This window comes from Harpia harpyja, chromosome 3 (assembly GCF_026419915.1).
Source record: "Harpia harpyja isolate bHarHar1 chromosome 3, bHarHar1 primary haplotype, whole genome shotgun sequence".
Taxonomy (NCBI): Eukaryota; Metazoa; Chordata; class Aves; order Accipitriformes; family Accipitridae; genus Harpia; species Harpia harpyja.
Genome location: NC_068942.1, coordinates 73,988,944 through 74,009,812, shown reverse-complemented (window position 1 = coordinate 74,009,812; position 20,869 = coordinate 73,988,944). Strand labels below are relative to the sequence as shown.

The 20,869-nt window shown below is 36.8% G+C and overlaps 1 protein-coding gene across 1 annotated transcript in view; it reads left to right on the top strand.

The window, feature by feature from the left end:
• The window catches only part of NUDT14 (nudix hydrolase 14), a 65,024-nt gene that overhangs the window by 28,619 nt on the left and 15,536 nt on the right, over positions 1-20,869 (top strand). Inside the window, exons 2-3 of the mRNA XM_052783392.1 lie at positions 989-1,032; positions 16,071-16,135. Of these exons, the coding sequence (XP_052639352.1) occupies positions 989-1,032; positions 16,071-16,135 (109 nt within the window). The remainder of the gene's footprint in view (positions 1-988; positions 1,033-16,070; positions 16,136-20,869) is intronic.

Sequence of the window (20,869 nt, the reverse complement as noted above, 5' to 3'; positions counted from 1 at the left end):
CTAATAAGAGAAAGGTATCAACCAAAAGAATTTCCTCTGATTGCATACTGATTCCTTATATAGACTTAAAACTGACCTAGGAGTGAAATCTCTTGAGTTGTATTTCAGCTGAAAAATACCATCACATTTCTAATCAGCAAGGTAAAGAATTATATACATGTGTCTGTTAACTGGTGTGCATGAATTGGTATAGGTGATTATAGAAGATAGAATATAAATGTAAGCAACTGTTTACATGTTGATTATAACTGGAAGAATGCTTACTTTGAGGGATCAGCTTCAACTGTGCTGTAGTGGATGTCGTTCTTTTTAAGATAGCAGAGGACAGAAACTGGCCCAACTTGAGAAAATAATCCATTTTATGTCTCCCAGTTCTTGGGTGAGTGCTGTGACTTCAAGCCTACTGTTAGACAGTATCCTCACCACCACAAGCAGTGCAGAGTAGCAGCTGTTGTGTAGAATGGAGTGCGATCTCTTCATGTTAGGCATATCATGGACAAAACTACTATTTTGGGCCTTGTAAGGGGTTAGAGGGACGGATGTCTTGTTCCTGGATCCCAAATGAGTTTAATTAGGAGGTAAGTGCTGAGCTGTCCTCCTAAGACAAGACCATTTCTGGACATGGAAGAACATAGATCTATGGGTTATTTTACTGGTTAGAACTTAGCTGCTTATAGCTTCCTAGCACCTGAATGATTAGATTGGGTATCTGACGTTGATACTGTGGCCAAAATCTGGCCCGAAGACTACCATAGTCTTTAAGTTAGTTGTCAGCATAGTATTGTGGATCTAAGATTTTGAACTGTCATAAAACAGGTCTCAGTATCTATAATACTTACTATCAAAATCCAGAATAATGGTCTCATAAATAAAACCAGCTATACCAAGTTTTCAAAGAAATGCCTGTTAAATTTTGTTAAATTTCATTGTAGTCATTTTTCACTTGGAATTAACTTTACTGATGCATTTATTTATTTTTTTCCCCCAGAATGGCACTAAGAAGTTCTGGGATTTTATGAGGACACATGACAGGTAACAGGTGGAATCATGTTATTTCCTTTTGTGTTTATGTTGTATTTCATACTGTATTCTCTTCCATTGGTCACATCTTGTTGATGTGGAGTCACTTCTTTCTCCTCCAATTTCCTCTTCAGTTTTCACTTCTTGTATAATACTTTCAGGTAGTTCTCTACTATTTTAGACAGAATTAGCAGAAATTTTTAAATCTCCTCATGGTTTATTATGTTTTCAGAAAGTTTTATCTGTGCTTGACTTTTCAAATATTAGAGTTTTGGCACATGATATATTGTACATTTTAATGATTACATAGAAGATGGAACTGAAAGTTTGGATTGCATGAAATTTTCTGAGTGTGCATATATCACCTGAAGGAAGGACTGTGCCCCCCACATACTTAACCCTGTTGTTATTTGTGCCATTAAGTGGTCTAGTGCCAAGTATGTGACCATACTCTCTCACCTGTGAACATACAATGCCAGGCATTGCCTTTATATAAAGACTGTTAAAAAGCAATCTAAAGTTATGGTGGTACTGTCTGATTTTTTTCACTGGCCATTACTTGGAATAAGGTAGAGATTCTGTTCTATGTTTGAGTAAATCTGAGTATTATGCTAACTTTTTTATTTTAATCCTCTCCATCACTGCTATATATGGATGTTTTAGGCAAAGCCTAATTCAAGTAACTTCACAAATGCCTGAAACCTTTCAGGCCCTCCATTCTGTACACCAAAACCCTCTCCTAAGCACACAGGAGGAAATGGATGGCCAGCAACTTTGTTCTGTCTTTTCCAATTGTATTTCTCCTATCAGGGAAGAAAAGCAGTTAACTCCTGACTTCAAATATCCATTCATGCAAAATTATAAGAAGTAGGGTATATGTGAAACAGACCCACTCTCAGAATTATTAAATACTAAAATATTCATATGTCTTTTTTTAAAGTATAAATATTTTATCTAGTCCCTGAAAATTCAGGTACTAGAAGATAAAAATAAAAAGCAAAGGTAACAACATTTCCCTAGAAAAAGCTTTTCTAAATCTATTAAATGTAAAAAATGTAGCAAAACATTAATGGCAAAAGAAATTGTGATTTACAACCAGAACCATGTTGAGAGATGTATTCTTCTTGTGCGTGAAATAAGTAGGCAAAATCAATAGCATTTTTGGAAATTCTTCTCTGTTGGAACCCTCTAAATCCTTACAGTGAGTCTTTTTGGGGGGGGTACCTGGGATGGACATAAAGTGACAGCAACACTTTTTATCAATATAAAGATTATGAAGGTAAAAGTTCCAGGAAGACTGGGAAAATATTAGGTAGATTAAAAATGCCTGTACTGCTTGAGAGTGAGGACAGAAAAGGGAGTGATATTTCGATACTGAACTTCACACTTGCTTTTGGAATTTGCCTGGAAGACAGTTCTGTCTTTGCACTTTGTCTATCCATATGGGCATGTGCCTGAATTTATGATCGCAGATACAAAGGCTGAAATGATAATTGATTGCTGGAAATTTAATATATGCCCTGTACTTTCAAGTAAGTGAATCCAGCCTCAAGTCACAGTGCTGAGAACATGAATTCCAGATGAATAATTTGTATTACTATTTTTGTTTAAACTTTAGTTTATTGCTCTGTGATAATGTGTGAATATATCCAACTAACTGAGTGGGGTAAATATTAAAGGATCAGTTTTCCATGAACTTCTTGGGAACAGTATTTCTGAAGAACTTTTGTGGACATTTTTAAAATAGTTGAGAACATAACTGTATAAAAAGGCTACGGCCACATGTCATGCCAGTCATCTCTGGTCACATAACATTTGTTAGCTTCAGATGTACAACAGCTGCCATCCTAACTTTTTAGTGACTACTGTTGAACTGTAGAATGTCTAACGCTCTTTCACAAGTAAATTCAATGAAACTTCTGACACTGAAGGTAATAATGTGAACTTTCTGTACAGGAAATCCATGGTTTTACATAAACTCTATTTGTGAATATGAAGCCAATTATTATCAGATAAATTAGTCAGGTTCAAAACTCCTTATAATGCATTAAAGCCCTGCATTTTACTGTATTTTAGTAGGTGATGCTAGTAATATGGAAAAGTCATGTTGTCTAGTTGCTGAAGATTGTAGAGGACTTCATACTTTGAGGGCTCTTAGAGGTTCATTACTCTTAATGAAGGATAAAATCTTGAAGAAGAGGAGGGGTTTCTGGGACACATGTCCTGTTGATCAGGATTTCCTAGTGTGTATGTCTTCTTCAGGAAGATTGTAGGTGTTTTCCATAATTAAGATCCCTCTTCCGTAATACTTTTTCAAAAGTATTCAAAACTTACTTTACTTCTGAAAATGCTGTAACACTGTTAAATGCTCCAAGTTTTTTTAATAAGGCTGTTTACCCAAATTGAACATACACACTGGAATGCCAGATCTGTAAGTACACATATATATATTATATATTTACATATAATTGATATGTATAATGAATTTAATGATGCTGAATAAAAAAAACCCAACTGTGCTAATCATATAATACCAGCCATTGAGCCTAACTCATGTCTTCATCTGTCATCCTCTTTCAGCAGCACAAGTAAACATGTGCTTAAGACTGACTTCCTTGCTGTATGACAGTGAACTGAGAGTTTGTATGCTGGGCTCCTTTGGGACCCCAGTGTTCTTTCTCATTCCAAATGAGGTCAACATAAGCCAATATTCAATAGATTTGTATTAGAATATAGACTTGGTACAGGAAAATATTTAGCAAGAGAGATGAAGTTATTTTTGTATAAATTTATCCTTTCCAACTGTTCAGATGAACAGCTGATTAAATTATACAAAGACAAAAAACATGAGGACTGCAGTAGTCATTTTGTTTGCCTTAAGTGTGAGTCACCTTTTAAAGTCTCACTATATATTGCAGTAGGACAAGATCATTTAACCATATGCAAGCAGGTATAATGCTAGCACAAGGTGAAATAGCAGAATTTTTATTAGATACTACTTTTTTGTTTGTTTTCTTTCTTCTTAGTTATTGCAGATCTGGGCTTGAGTCTCCAGTGTGTGGCTCCTGAGCTTTCTTAAGATCAAGACAATTCAGAACTAGGTGTCAGTGCTGGATTCACCTCTGCTTTACATAGTTTGTAATTTATGCTGAACAAATAATTGCTTGCTCTCAATCCCTCTGTTTTAGGGTGGTTTCGCGGATTCCCGAGAAGGTAAACACACACAGTCCTTGGGTCAGGATGTTAATAGGTTTTTTTGCTTTGTAAGATACCCTTAGCGTAACGCATGTGTGTAGTTAATAAAATGCTTGCTTTTTGCCTTATAGTCAGTGTGTGTGTGTTTAGTTTCTCAGGAATCCTCGAAACCACCCTAAAACACCCTCCATGCCATTTAAAGACCAAAAAAAAAAAGTTTTGTGCAAAATTATTACTGGCCATACAATAAACTGTTACCAAGGCAAACCTTCAAAACCTGTGCTGTCAAAAGTCAAGTGAGTGTCAGTATAGACAAAAGAAGCAGCATTTCTTACCATATTTAGGTTGAAATTGTAACAGAAGAAATACACAAAGACATACCCATGGAAAGTTAAGTCCTGAAATGCTTTGCCCAGAGAGGCTGAGGAACCTCCATCCTTGCAGAAATTCAAACCTTGACTGGACAAGGCTCTGAGAAACCAGACCTAACTTAGAAGTTAGCCTGATTCTGAGCAGGAGGTTGGATCAGATGATCTCCAAAAGTCTCTTACAACCTGAAGGTTTCTACAATTTTATAAGTAGATTAAGTACTTAATGGATGTTACTGTTCTCATCTGACAACTGTAAAAAATTTGTAAACTTGTCAAGAAATCTGTCAACTTATAAGTCATTTTTCTATTGGAAAATAATGCGTTTACTATCATTCTTGTCCTGCGGGGTAACATTCAAATTAATCTTTCTTTGAAACATGCAGATGAACTTTATCAGAGCTCATTGCAAGGTTTTATCATGTTATTAGAAACAACAGTGGAGATTACTAAAAATGAATGAAGAAAAATAAAAATCCTTGATTACCTCTTTTCAATTGTAATTATTGAGCAAGTTTATTGAGGTCATGCTTGTAAGTGTTACATAATTCTGGCCTGTTGTGTTAGGCAGTGACACACAGCAAAGGATGCTTTCTGCAGTTATTTTATGCACTGCTTGCTTTTCTAATTAAGTTTACTTTTCCTCTGAATACTCAGCTGATATGTTTGCTCATTATTAAACATGTCCTTATGAAAATCAAGTGCAAGCAACAAAAATTTAAATGCAAGGTGTATTTCAAGATGCTTCTTAGACTTGGGTCTGTCGGAACTAGTTAGCAATTTGTGGTGGTGTGATTTGCGGGGGGAGGAGTTGTTGATTTTTTTATAAGGTCACTGCTTTTAAAAATAAAAGAATCGATTGTTGATTTTTTTATAAGGTCACTGCTTTTAGAAATAAAAGACTTGATCAGAAGGACATTTTCCTTCTGCAAATTTATGGTGATTTTCTGTCAGAAATAGAAACGTACCAAATATTACAGAGTAATCATCAATGCCTGTAACAAAAAATTATTCGCTAAAACCAGACTCGTGTTCCAGTTATATTCTCCCTCATCCTAATTTTGCTATATTTAGTACAGTAATAGCCTGAAATGTAATACTTAAGTTTTATATTCATCTACTTTATAAAGCAATAGACCAGGTTCGTTTCAGGTTTCAGCAACTCCCCTTAAACAGATTCAAGGCTTTTAAAAGACATAATTTGGGAACAGATGAAGGTCAGTGTACAGTCATGTGCTCGCTTTTGTGCTTTGAGTAATAACGTTCAAGAACAGGAACATAACCGTACCTTTTGCTAGTTGACAAGTAAACGGACAGCTTTCCAATTGCACTGTGAATGGATATAAAGCAAAATTATGGCTACTTCTCTATTTAAAATTAAGAAAAATTCACTGTAAAGTACACTACATTTAAAGGAAGACAAATTTGAGGAGACTGAATTGCATGCAAGTTTGTTACATGAGTTCCTCAACTCTGAAAATATCATGTGACAAGGAAAAGGCATTTGGACTAAAAAACTTACAACTCTGCATGTGCGTTGTACCCTTTTTATGCCGCGTTTTTACCTACAAAGACATGTCACAGTGGCTCAGTAATAGTTCCCGACTTAAAAATTCTTAATGGAAAAAACTTAGAGTCTTTTCTTATCTCTCTAAAAAGAGGAGGAAATAATATTCCTGCCTTGTAAGACTGGCATCTTTTAAGTAAAGAGATTAATTTATTCCACATTTAGAACAAATTAATTCCAAATTTAATTTAATAGTTTGCTCAGAAAAGAGGCTTTATTACTTTATCTATTACAAAGACAAATGAAAAGTGTAGTTTTGCATCAGGAGGGAGTTTGCAGGGTGAAGGAAACCAAGGCAATCTGCTCTTCGGCATGTTGTCTCCTGCAGGTACCAGCGCTGGGGGTAAACAGAAAGAGGTTCTCGAGGCAAGTGAAAAATGAACATATCTCAGAACGGGCAGGTGAATATACTCAACCAGTCACCCTGTGCTCTGAAGTTACCTGGCCGAGTGCGGGCTTCTGCTTGCTGCTGAAGTTGGGGAGCGCGCCTGCACAGGGGGCAGCGAGGAATGCTGCTGCTGAACAGCTGCATCAGGAGCCTGCCGCATCCCCGGCCCTGGCCACCGGAGCCAGCCAGGTGATGGGTTGCTAGAGCCACGCCAGTGGCCTGGAGGAGCTGGGGTTGCTATTCTGGCTCCGTGGCTGTAGCAGGCAGCTATGGAGACAGGGTGGAAGTCACGTGCCCTGACCACATTATAGGAGTGGATTAAATTCCTTCTCCTATTTCATATGCCAGATCATTTGGGCTTTATGGAAACTTAATCTTGTATGTATTTTTCTGGTTTATGTCCTAGTGTATTATAAGACACCATGAAATTTAACTCAGATGCCTCCCTTGTGCAAGAATTATCCCAGTAGCTTTAAAATGGGTAAAATACAGCTTTTTAACATATTTATAGGTAAAAAAAAAAAACCAAACCTTTCTTGGGTGGCATGTGCCTTTTATGTGCAATGATGTGCTGTTGTGCTGTAAACCTTGTATGTCTTTGTAATGTCTCCTCCGGGGTGTCAGTGGTGTGGAATTTTCCTGACTATCTTCAAAGATAGTGCAGAAGATAATGCACCATTTAAAATAAACTGGATGTAGTTCAACAAACAACAAAAATGATGAGAAGTTTAGGGAAATAATAGCTGAGAGAAGGTAATGATGGCTGGGCATGTTCATGCAAAGGATAACATAACTGAAGAGAAAAATTACTACTTATCACAAAAATGTAAAGGAATTTTATAAAGCAGGCCAGAATAATTTAATTTCATCAGTAATCAATGACAAAATGGTGTCTCATGTGGAAAGTATTTTTTAAATTAAACACTAAGAAACTGTTTTTAGCAATAGGCAATAACATAGTCTAGGAAGGCACATTTTGCAATCACTGTCATTGAAAACACTCAGGTCTAAACTTGATATCTGTCTATCAAGGATGCTATCAGGATAATGATATTTTTTCCTGGTATTAGAAGGAAAAAACATAGTAGCCTATTAGTTTCCTTCAACCCAAGTAATTACACGATTTGTTTGCATATGATATTTGCAAATAAAATGCACTTAATGCTTCTGGTTTTTTGTTTTTTATTTTGGGGTTTTTTTTAAGTGAAGACTCGACAGATCCTCTGCTTATGTGCCAGGAATTCTGCAGGCATATTTACTGTCTTTTAAGATGTCTTATTATGTTGTTACCTTAGGATCCGATCTAAATAAAATCATAGCAACGAGGCAAAAATAAATGTATTTGCTGTAAAGTTAGCAGAGACAAAACCAAAATCAAAAGCCAAATTTTCAGATTCTCATTTCACCTTTTTGAGTATGGGATATGAAAGCACTGTATAGCATGTAAGTTCTTCTCTGCTGTATCACTGAAATGGGGTAAAATGGCAATAAAATCTTTATTGAGGGCATTGCTTCATTAGGAAGTTAAATATTTGCCTAATTTTAAGAACAGAATCCATAAAATTCTTAAAACTAAGGAGGTACACAAGAGTTTTGGCTGGTTAGCCATAAATTTCTAAATACAGGTTTCTGGTATCCTGATTAGAGGCATCTTGTTTTTACAACTTTAGGGATTTCATTTTTTAGTATTTGCAATAATATGCAAAATAAGTGGGTATGTTTATTCTCTTACAGTCACTGAAATCAGGAAGAGTCTTCCCTCTGCTTCTAGGTGGTTTTGAAGTAAACCTGTTCTGTCTGAAGAGTGCCAAAGGTTTTTACATGGTCTGGGGACAGTAGCATGGTCATGGCCTACATTTGGGATTGGTAGAAATAATCTTAGGAAAGCTAGGAAATGTGCTATAATTGGAGTGCCTGTAGTTTTAGAATTTTATCTGAAAATATCTCTTGGAAAAGAGGAAACTACTGAAATTGTTATTCTAGACATGGGAAAATTAGGTAAAATGTGAACAACTGCCAGTTTCTCGGTCTATGTTTCTCACTAATGGTAATGAGACTATACATTTAATACCTGGCAAAAGATTGTGTTATTCACTTCATATTTGGGGTTTGGTAGGTAAGAAACAAAATTGCTGGTTTGTCCCTTACTTTAGCTAGAGCAGAACACTTGAGCTTTTTATTTTGTGAGCTGTCTTTGAAACCTGATACTGTTTTAAAACTTTGATTTTTGCCATTTCAGAATGGAGTCATACTTACGCCTTTTAGATGGATTATTTATTGGTTGTCTTATGTGATAGCATTTATAAATGGCAGTTTCACAAATAATTAGAAATTGGAACAAAAGCCCATCAGGCTCTAACATCTGTTGCACATAATGCCCACAAAGCTTTATTTAATCAAATAAGTTAGCATAAAACCTGAATTTATTTATTAAAATATTTTGTTGAAAGAATCCCATTGAGATGCAATGTGTCATTTCCAAGGGTATCCTGGGATACAGGCCAAGATATGACACTTAAAGAATGTTATTGAGAGCAACGTGCTTTGATGTCTCATTTATTTTGCAGTTGAATTTACTTTCTATTTTTTTCTTTGTTATATGAAAACAGGGTGCTGGGAGGATTGTTTATTCCAAAGGAGTTGTCCTGCATCATATTGTTTAGTTGGGTACAAATTACTACTTTACAAGAGATAGAGATTATGTTTTAAAAGTGCATGTATATGGATTTTTAAACACTTCTTAATTCATTCTTCCACCGGTCTGATGATTAACCAAACATATGCTTCCTGCTTTATGGTGTCACGAACAACTTCCTGCTGCAGTTCAGTTTATTGAAACCAATCTTCCTTTTGATTTTTTCCAAAGTAATGTTTATTTTCTTAAGCATACGTGTCTCACCACTTTATTCTGGTTTTACTTAGTATTATATATTTACGTTGTATTGGAGAAAGCGTTCGAATTTCATCAGAATACAGAAGTCTTCTAGACGTCTCTAATTATCTTTTGCCAAATCCACTTTATCTGTGATTAGTATGAAAGGCTGAATGTTTTTGTCAGGAGCTTATAGCTTTGCTTTTGTAATAGGCTGCATTTTAAGCAGCCAATTGGATTGGTGTTGGCCTTTGAAAAATGTAAAATGCTTTGAAGGAAGACTTAAATGAACCAGTAAAGATTGTGCAAGCACACACATTTAATCTCAGGACTATCTGCATTATAGTTAAAGCTCTGGGAAACTAAAGGAATTGCACTGGAGAATAATCAAAGGGTACAGCTTTATTACATGTCTGTTCTGAAAACGAAGGTACTGTTTCCTCTGGCTTAAGATACTAGGTGCTGCTCTGATAAAAGGAAGACGACAGCACTTTAGATACCACATTAGAAGTTTTCAGGGATGTGTCCAACTGTGAAATGGATGGTTAATTTGAACATGAAAGTGACACAGGGGCTACCTGCAATTCTTTCTCATGGTCACCAAAAATAATTTTGAAATAACTTAAGATGAAGTAGGCCCTCCTGAAGGATGAATCCTCCCAAAGAATTACTTTTGATTGTTAGGTTTTTTGATTATCGCTTTAAAATTGAAAGCACAGTCGTTTCTGATTTGAACAAGAAAAAGGACACTTATTCCGTAACATGCTTTAATCCTGATCTGGGGTGTTTCTCAAACATGGTAGTTTAAAAAGACTAGATGGTATTCTAGTCTTGACATGGAAAACAATATGAAAGATCAATTTGACAACACTGTATGAACAAAGAAACCAAATTCTTAAAACTTCAAGAAGAAAAATTTATACTTTAAAGCTAAAATAATTATAGGACTTCTAAATGATTTATTTATTTTCTTACTAACTTTTCTTGTAGTACAATTTGTTAAGTCTTGACATTTTCTCCCATATAAGCCATATAAGCAAAAATATTACATGTATGTTTTATATTCACATGCTCTCTGGCTGAGATGAATAAATCTCTAAATACTTCTGTGGTTGCATACTAGATTTGAGTATTTTCTTCTGATTGTATCAAAGGGATTTTTAATGCCAAATATGTGTTCAGAGTCAAGGGGACTGATTAAATCAATTACTTGCTTTTATTCCTGCATGCCATTTTTGTGTTTCTTTTTTGGAATTTGCCATTCTTTTTTCATTGTCGTCTTTGAGAATGGTAACTGAATTACCACAGGCTCTGATAGTGTTGTGGGGGTTTTAGTGTTTTGGTTTGGTTTTTTGTTGCATTTTTTTAAAATCAAATAACATTACTTCCTCAAGTCTCCACTGTGGAGCTGAGATTATTGTTTGTAAGCAGCACAAACAATATTATGAACTTTCAACTAATTTAGAGATAATGTTTAGCCTTTAAAAGTTGGTGGAAGTGGCTGAGGTGGAGGTGGCTGGGAAGCCCTGGCTTTCAATGTTAACGTCAGTGTATTTTTTAGGTGCTTTATCTTCCATTATTCAATTTTGATCACAATTTGTGTGTGACACACACATACCCATGTTAGACACAAGGAGATCCTGAGTTGCTCTTACAATGATTAAAGAAAGGTCGGTTTCTTTGCCCGTATTACCTCATCAATTACTTAGCATACTACAGTATTAGTACAAGATTATCATTAAAAATCCTCATCTTCAGCCTTGAGAGTCTTATTTTATTCACAAGAACACAAGAGAATCTTGTCCTTTTCTTTGCTACTACTATACTATGATTTTTTTAAATTATTTTTTCGTTTTGCAAGTTCACATTTGTAAAGTATTCATTAAGGTCACATCTAAGAATAATGAAAGGCTGGATCAATCTTTATTTATTACAGGATTTTAAAAGTTTGTCTCCTGAAAAGCAATTAGTAAGTGTTAGCAGTTGCTTGTGGATTAACTGTAGCCCAGGTCAACAACTGGCAAATCGTCAAGATAGAAGATTACCAAACCGATGACAAGGTGAAATTACATTTCTACCTAAAAAAAAGCCAACAACAAAAAGCAAAAAAAACCCCCTTCAACAACAACAACAAAGAAATCCCTGCCCTCCCCCCAAACCTTCCTTCAATATTTGAGCTCTAGAAGTACATGTTCTTGTAGCTTTGGCAAAGCTCATTTTTTGATCTTAATTGCTAGGATATATTTCAAAAGAATTAACTTTCCGTCCGACCATATGTGTGTGCACATTTTAACAGGATGTCAGTTTTCATCTGTCCCCTACCTCGTAACTGCTGTGGTCAAATACTGCGTTTTTTACATTGCTCCTAGGAACACCACCTTCCTTTCTCAGGTTTGAGTGTGTGAAGTTGTAGTATTATTTCCATATAAATGTCTGCTCTGCTGGAATGTCATAAAGCATCAGTTACCGTGAGTTCAATAAATACAGAGCTGTGCTATGTTAAGGGACAGAAAAAATTTGGAAATAGTTTTCTAGGCCAGTGGCACACAATGGAGCAATTTTCTAAACTCTTATAAGACGTGTTTTCCACTGTAAAGGTTGTATTCAGGTGGATATCTTCTCTTTCAATGAGAGTCTTAAAGGTGGAGGAGAAATTAAGATTCTGGACTCCTGTGTTGCAGATGTCCATGGGTCAGTTGTATGTAATTTCTGCACATTGTCGTAGACATTTTAGGGAAGCCAAATATCCATTAGAGAATCCTTATACTTACCTATTTCAGTCAGGGTTTTCTTTAAAGTTTAAATGGTTAAATGCTACGTGAGATCCTTGACTGAATAGTTGGAATCCCTTTAAGAAAACATTGTGTTAGATACCAAGACCAGGCACACTTTAACTGCAAGCTTAAGTACAATAAAAGCTCAAGTACACATTAGCTGGTCTTTGTAGATAGGTCTTGCTGACATTTTAGATATATACCTTTCTTAAAATATTTTAAGGCTACCCTTATTGTTCCTATATTTATAGAAAGAACAGTATCCTACATTATTGCACAGTTACCTGTTTACATGCATGCTTTCTTTGGAAAAAAGCCTCCTGTAATTAGAGTAGTGATTTATTGTATGTATAAAGTGAGCAGGAGCTACTGCAGGGGGAAGCCGAGGCAGGGTTGGGCTGAAGGCTGAGCCGGCCTGTGGTCTTCACCAGCACTGGAAGACGCTGTACAAACCTGTGTCATCTCTTAATATGTTGTCTTTCTGTTCAGTCGTAGTCCCTAAAGCAGCCACCAACAGATGCAGTGCAGAGGAGCCAAGTCTCCTTCATTAGTCCAAGGTCATCTATGTCTTACAGAAGCAAATTAGAGCTCTGGAATGACACATACAGCACGTTTCAAAGAGTTTTCTTCTCAGACACCTCTTGCCTACAGAGGTGGCAAGCCCACTGGCAGTGGCAGGTACCGAACGTGATACCTGCGTGCAGTAGTTGTGCTGTGTGCTCGTTGAGTCCCAGGTGCAGGTCCATGGCTCAGTGGCATTGCATTTGCATTAATGACCTCTCCTTTTACACCAGCAATTTCCCTGAGTGTCAGCTGCTGGAGGAATAGCCAACAAAGATGTACAACTGTGGAATATGGTAAAAAGTAATAATCTGCCACCCCAAATGAAGAGGCTGGCTGAGACAGTGTTTCATTTGTGCAGATGTGTTATAGCTTGTTTTTAAGGTACGGAGGCAAGTTTTGGATCCACCATGATCCTTTTATGTCCGAGTATTCTTTTCCTTCGTAAAAAACAACAAAAAAGTGGTCTTGTGCTTCTCTTTGGGACATGGGCAAATGAAGGCTGTTGCTACGTTAGGACCTCTGATGTCCATTTCAGATTAAATTCTTGTCTAGGATTCCTGCCTTTTTAAGGAAATTTGGCTGGGCTTTTTTTTTCTCTTCTAGCGTTCTGTGTGATTTTTCTCTCATAACGTACATCTTGGGCCTTGTTTATCTTCTGTATCCTTTATTTGTGGAGATGTTCCCAGATGTCATTGTGAATGTTTTAATTTTTTATTCCATATGTTTATTCTTTATTGAGCACTTTAAAGTTTATAGATGCATATATAATATTCTAAAATAGGATTGGTTGTAACATTTTAAAGGGAATTGCCTTGAAACATCAAATACGTTTGTAATATCCTGTGGTAGGATACCACTGAAAGATGTATTCACACCTCTGCTTTTGTAGTAGTCCTTTTTGGTAGCCCGTATCATCTGTAAAAATAGTAATCTCGAAATAATTTTCACAAAGTGAAATTCTGTGTATGATGATTTACAACTCCAGATGATAAATACTCCCCTTATCTTATAGGCCAGACCAAACAGCTGAACCCACATATCTGGGTCGTTGCAGCAATAAGGAAACCCGTAGAAAGCAGTGGCTGAGGGGATCTTCGACTTAGATCAATTGAACAGTCTTGCCCTAACGTTCTGTAATACTCAAATAACGGTACTGAATGCAGCTTCAAATGGGTTTTCAGAAGTTCCAGGCCTAGTGACCTGTGGAAATATTTCATGTTGTATTGTTTCTTGTGGAACAAGAAATACCAAATGGCATTCGTAATGTCACATTCTTCCTAAGAAGGTGTAATTCTGAACTTTCTCCTCCATGACTCTCCAACTCTGACAAGAAATATTAGAACTTGTGTGTTGTGGTTTGTTAAAAAATGTAAATTTATGTTCAAAATTGTTTGTCAGTCTCTCAGAAAATTAGAAGTAATTAAATAGAAAATTCTACAGATTTGTGCCATTTCTGTACCCTCTCATCTCAAGATGGTGTGAGAAGCAGACAATTGTAATAACTTGCTGCTACTCCTTTCCAGCTTAATTTGATCTTGTTCCTTAATTCTGACAGATTGTTTTTAATTTTCCCATCTGTTCCATAAAAATCTCAAGTGATTGACTCTTAGGAAAAAATAATGTCTAATAGCTGAGCCATTTTTAATGAGTTGGTATGAGTTATTTAATGAGACGTGCTGAAGAAGGCAAGCCAAGTGAAAGATTGGGCCTAGGGTGGTGGATGTAAAGAAAGTTAAAGGGCAACCATATGCTTCAGGAAGTCTCTACTGTTCTCTTTAACCTCAGCTTTAGACTGCTGTTGTCTCCAATTTCAGGCAGTGCGGATCCTTACACCCATGGACAAAACCCAAAAGGTTCAGTAGCAGTATTTCATTTTCCCCTTTTATTTAGTGCAATGTCTACCCTCAGACAGTACCACTTTGGGGAGAGGAACAGTCATGCAAAGGGGGAAAAAAAAAGATCAAAGAATAATACTTAAGTAAACTGAAAAACATTGTAGACTGTGGGTTAACTTAATTTCTTATAGCAAACTACACCATAATTCCCAGATATTCTAGTGTTAGGTCAGAAAGAACGCCCATGCCAGTAAACAGAGTGAATATTTTTCTCTAGTCTCTCTGAAGGCTACAACCTTTGCTTTAAAATTGCCTGCAAATGACATCTTCTGGGGCAGGAAGCCATCAATATGCAGTACGGGTCTTAGAGAATAGCAACCATGAATATAAATGTTAATATCTGGACTTCTCCCTTCTGTTTTGGTTTTTATATATTAGTATAATAAACATTAACATTATTTTTAATAATCATCAAATCGCAGTTTCTCTGGCAGCTTGAGACCTCATTATTAAATCAAATAGTGAAAATAAATATACAGCTCTTTTACAAGGAAAGTTGAAAGTTTGACTCAACTCTGTAAATATGCCATTGTTAGTCTAATCTATTGTAGAATTCATAGAATAATGAATTAACTTTCCAATTGCATACGGTGAGGCATAACAAATGAAAGAATGCTACCATGGTAATGAGCAAAATATACACTTGTTTTTGCAGGGTTTAATAGGCTACCAACTAAGGAGAGAGACTTTTGTCTTCATTTTTTTTAACTAGTAAGATCTGAGAGTTATTTAAGTGAGCAGAGAACATCAGTACTCCACACTTTCAGAGCATCTCCAAATACTCAGCCAGTCAGGTTTCCCTATGACGTGTATTTCAAACAACCAAAGGGAATGGGGAAAGATTAAAGTGTGACTTTTAAACCATTGAATGTGGTAGCACTTAAAACTGATGCTGGTTTAAATTTGGACAAAATTGGGCTTTGGTAGTGTCTGTTCTAAAGCCCAAGCTCAGCAATTAGCCACAGATAGGAGATGCTCTGTGCATATATAGAAGTCTCTGGCTCTGAATGAGACTAGACTGTGCCTAAGAGTTAGACTATCCTAATCTGGGACTGATATAAGGGAAGAAAATGTTTTCATTTTTAAGGATTTTTTTTTTCTTGTTATTACTATCTAGTAGCAATGTTCCTAGAGTTGGACTTCTCTTTTTTTCTGTTGGGGAGAAGGAACTGATTGGTGGCTTACTTTGCATGGCAGGAGACAAAAGTGGCTTAATTTTGGATAAATTCTCATGAGCTTTGTGAACACAACCCATTATCTATCATTCTTGACGGATTTTGGACAAGGATCTTGTTGCATTGTGGCTTTAGTAATAAATCTTCTATGTATTTATGTAGTTAAAATTAAATTCACAAGCTGTAAGTTTAATAGTTCTGCAGTAATCCTTTATAAAACATTGATCTTTTGGTTTTTATCTTCTTCCTCAGTGTGTCAGTCCTGATCTTTAATACTTCTCGGCAGTGCTTTGTTGTGGTGAAGCAGTTCCGCCCAGGTAATCCTCTTTTTTTAGATTTACTTTTGCTCTCTAGTGAAGCAAGCTTTTAAGGGTTTAGCTGTTAAAAGTTGGTGCATCTGTGGTGATAAAATCTTTGTTCTATATTCTGTTTCTTTGTATGATAGCCCACCCTTTTCAGTTGGTCAGAATTTCTAACCAGGGAAATTTCCATTACAGATGAAACGAATGATCAGGGTAGCCTTACATACTGCTTTTGGGCTAGTCATTGTCCTCTTTTGGATGAAATTGCAAACAGCTCTACAATGATCATGCAATAGATTGCTTTTATTTGAAGTTCCTTCTTGACCTATCTAGTACATACTAGGCAGCTTCTGTGCAGAAGCACAATATTTCTTCTTTTTTTTTTTTTGTCTTAAATATTCCTTCTTTTTTTTTTAATGTGTTATTGTGCATTGTATACTTGGGAATTTAAGATGAGGGAAATTCAGGACTGTATGCTTTTTCATCAGTATTTGGACAGCTTCATTTTACCAGTTATTATTATGAATTTAAGTTAATATACTATTTTTTTTTCTGAGTTTTTGTATCAGTTATTTTGGTTCAAAGCAATATTTACTTTCTGGAAGTTAAAAATGAAAAGCATATTCTCTGCATGTTAATTAAAAAAAATCACAAGATATTTCACTGACTGTTGCTAAGAGACCATTTCAAGACTGTTACTGTAGACTTTATAGGAAACTTTCTAGGGTGGTGTCATGCTGTCCTTTCTTACTGACAGTGATTGACAGGCTGTTCAGTGTTGTGCAGCACTGTTATACTGACAGTGCATACTTCTCATGAAGCACTATATTGACTATTATAAAGAGAAAGTGTTTGTTTATTTGTTTTATCGATAATGCAATGTCTTTTATTTGCCAGCCGAATAAAATGGATCATATAGCTGTTGCTCTCTTTGAGGCAATCTTAGGCAGAAGCCTTCATATATGTGCATATATATATATGTATATGTACTGAACAGCGACATGTTCATTACATCTTCCATATGGAAGTGTCAAATCTGCCTCAAAAGACTGGACTGTTCTTGGAGTTAAACTGTTCCACAGGCTGGAGCTGCTCAGAAACCTGACCTTAGGGACAGGGGTCAGTCAGACACCCCATAGCAGTTCGGTGATCGCAGCCATGCCCTGACATTACTCACATCACTCTAATTATATTTCCATTTCATGGTTATGGTCTGCCTTGGTGCCTGTTCCACAGAGCAAAAATAAAGGCTGAGACTTTACTCATTGCTAGCTCCTATCAGGGTCCCACCAGGAAGGCGATAGCTCATTACTTGTGAGCAAACAGCTGCCACTCACTCACCAGGCAAGTCCCCTGCACATGTGCTGGTTGACATATGTGTTTGCCTTTCCGTAGGGTGTGGTGTCATGATCAGGTTTTCCCATTGAATTCTGTGCTGCTTGTAAAGGCAGCCATCCCTCCCTGTATGTACATTCCCACCCCATTCCCTTTGGCAGCACCAGCCCTTATGCAGGCACAGCAGAGGTCTTACATGCCTGCAGACAGAAAATTTTGAGGCTTAGCCAGCTTATTGGACTGGCCTGAAAGAGTTCATGCTGGCTTGAGGGGTGGCAGGAGCACACAACTGGGGCGAGGCAGACAGGACCGTATTTTTCAGTGTACTGTGAACCTAGGTCATTTTGATCATCAAATCACGTATTCGGAGGGAGCAGAGAGAAAAAAGTTACACATATATCTCAGTACTTTCCATGGTAGCTCCTCACCCGTGACTGATTGGCAAAGGTCTTGGGCAATGTTCATTTTGGTAGTCAGTTGACCACACGTTTTCAAATACAATAAAATAATATGTTCCTGGGAAAGACCAGGGTTAGCACCTATGAACACGTGCCCTGTTTTTTTCACTGTAAGTATAATGACCTTTCAATGGATTGTGATGTTTGGTTTTGCATTGACTTAAATTAAACAGTATCAAAGATTTGAATCATAAGCCATGTTCTGTTTCAGGAGGTACGAAACACCGGTGCAATCAAAGAGAAATCAGAAGTTTAAAGAAAAGCTAGCACGTTTCCCAGTCAGCTAAACCCCACTAACCCCTCAGTCCATACTGTTGTTTTCTTCTCTTTGGGGATAGCAAACAAGTCCCTGTATGAGTCGTCTAGCAAGGCTGCTTTGACAACAGTTATGATCTTGTTTGATGCGTCTGGTTGAGCCATCTATCCTTTGTCCCAGCTTTGCAGAAAGGAAGGCAAGTACGTCAATTCTACTGGAGTTTCCACTCTGAGACTTCTTATAGCTGAGTGGCTCCGGGATAATTACTCAAGATGTTTAATGAGCACTAGATGGTTGTTTGAGTCCTCACTGTGCTGCTGCTCATTGCCTGTGTCCATCTGATGATGGAGGAGACTGCCCAGTAATGATGAAGTGACAGTTTCTGACCAAAGTAGCATAAGCCATTGGAGGACAAGAGAGCAATCAGACATGGGACTAGTGGGCGGGTGACTGTGCTGGGAGCTGAGCTCGCTTCTAGTTTCTGCTCTCCAAACTCTTTGTGCATTTGCGATAAGCTGACAACCTGTGATGAGGAAGAGGAGAGTCACAGGTTTCCCTCCAAAGAGTGTGCCCTAGCCAATAGGCCACAGACTACTTTTCCATCCAGTACTTTTATATCCCCTGGCGCATCACTTGTGCAGTCAACTTTGCACCTTCAGGAGAGGTATGGGGGACTCCTCTGTTCCCTGATATTAGCAGGCAGCTTGGTTTTCTAGGCTTTGCTTATCTATGAGAGATGAATTGAGTTTGAACCTTGCGAGCCTGGTGATACTGAATTCATACTCTGACTCCTTGGTGAATGCTCTAATACTTGGACTGTCTTACAGAAGTGGCTGGTACCGCTTCTTCCTTATCTACAGAGAAAACCTGTTACTGGGCTTTAAGTGTTGGCATATTGCAGGTCTTGGCTCTGAAGTGGACTGCTGGATTAGGTCCTTCTGGGAACATAGGTTTTGATCTACGTGGAGCCCAGTTGTGCTGAGGGAGAAGGAGAACAGCAGGTGCCTGCTGGAATGACAGGATGGATTTCGGGGATTTAACAGACTTGTAACAGAGAGTTGTTTTAATCACATTTCTGTACCCTACACTCTTACCTGCATCCTGTTTTGATGCCCAAGTCCTTTAGTAGGATGCATGTGTTGTTCCTTTTTGTATTTACTGATATGGATGTCAATACTAAAAGGGCAATAAAACCTGAAGAGTATTTGGCTCATCAGAAAGATCTTGGAGGTAGTTGCCATTTATGATAATTGTCATAGCTTTTAGAAGCTTTTGGAATAATGACAATAGGCACCCTTCAAGGATCTGTCCCTCAAAGTCTGCATGGAATATTTTTTTTGCTGCCTTCATGCTGAATTTTAAAAAGAAAACTGAGCTCTAGTCATGTCTTTCAATTAAGAATTGGTGCCTCCTTTCCTTAACTGTTTGAATCTCAAAGGCCTAGATGTACCTACTACAAACAGCTTTGAAAGTTTTAACTTCTGGAGAAAGATTAGGTTTTGGACAATCGACTGATCTAGACATCTCCCTTTCAAGTGCTGATCTTGCTATACTACACTTGTGAGGTGTCACAAGAAGCATTGCAGAACGAGCCTAGGCACAGATTTCTGGGGTGTAGACTCTTCCTCAGAGACCATGTGCTTGAGAAGTCACTGTGGTACTTTACTTTTATGCAACAGCATTTCTCTAGAGACCTTGTATATCACAGTTTTAAGAAATAATAAGCTAAATCTAGTAACTGGAAGAAAAAAAGGTTGTCCATTAAACTTGAGCTTTTTTATGTACCAGTTCTGCAAGATTTAGAATGGGATATAAAAGATAAGCTCATTTGAAAACCATGTTACGTGTATATGAAATACGCATGTAGAATATTTTAATGGAATAAAAATGAGTTCAAATTTTAAAATAGTTTTATTCAGCTTGTTTTGAAAACCATGTTACGTGTATATGAAATACGCATGTAGAATATTTTAATGGAATAAAAATAAGTTCAAATTTTAAAATAGTTTTATTCAGCTTGTTTTGAAAACCATGTTACGTGTATATGAAATACGCATGTAGAATATTTTAATGGAATAAAAATAAGTTCAAATTTTTAAATAGTTTTATTCAGCTTGTTTTATAACAACCTCATGGTAACCTTTCATGAAAAGCAAGGGGATAGACATGAGGAAATTTCAAAGAAACAAGTGGGATTATACCTGTAAATTAAAGTTAAAAGGATCTGGAATTGTCAGTAGTGATTCTTTGTAACATCCAGTCCTGCAGTTCTCACTCAGAAAAAATTTCTGTTGACATCAGTGAGAGGTTTTGCTTAAATAAGGACTAAAATCTGGCATTTGCACTTTCTTTAGGAGGGCATTACAGTGGCAGCTGTTTGTAGATTAATTCAAGAAGTCTTTTTCAGACTCCACACAGGAATCTGTGCAAGGAACTATATGTTCAAAAGAGGATTTTTTTTTTTTTTTTCAAACAAACATACATGCTTTTCATACCCTTTCTAAATAACAGCTGAGTTGACAGGCTGAAAGACTCATCATTGTGCACATGGTACATAATGTGCAACCCAACTTTCCTGCAAGATAACTGCATAGTTTAAATTAAATCCTGATAGCCACATTGCCCAACAAATGGCAGCTGTATGGTGCTTCTGGGACTTAGACTTCTTGGATGAACTGCTTCCTTTTTTGATTTTTATTT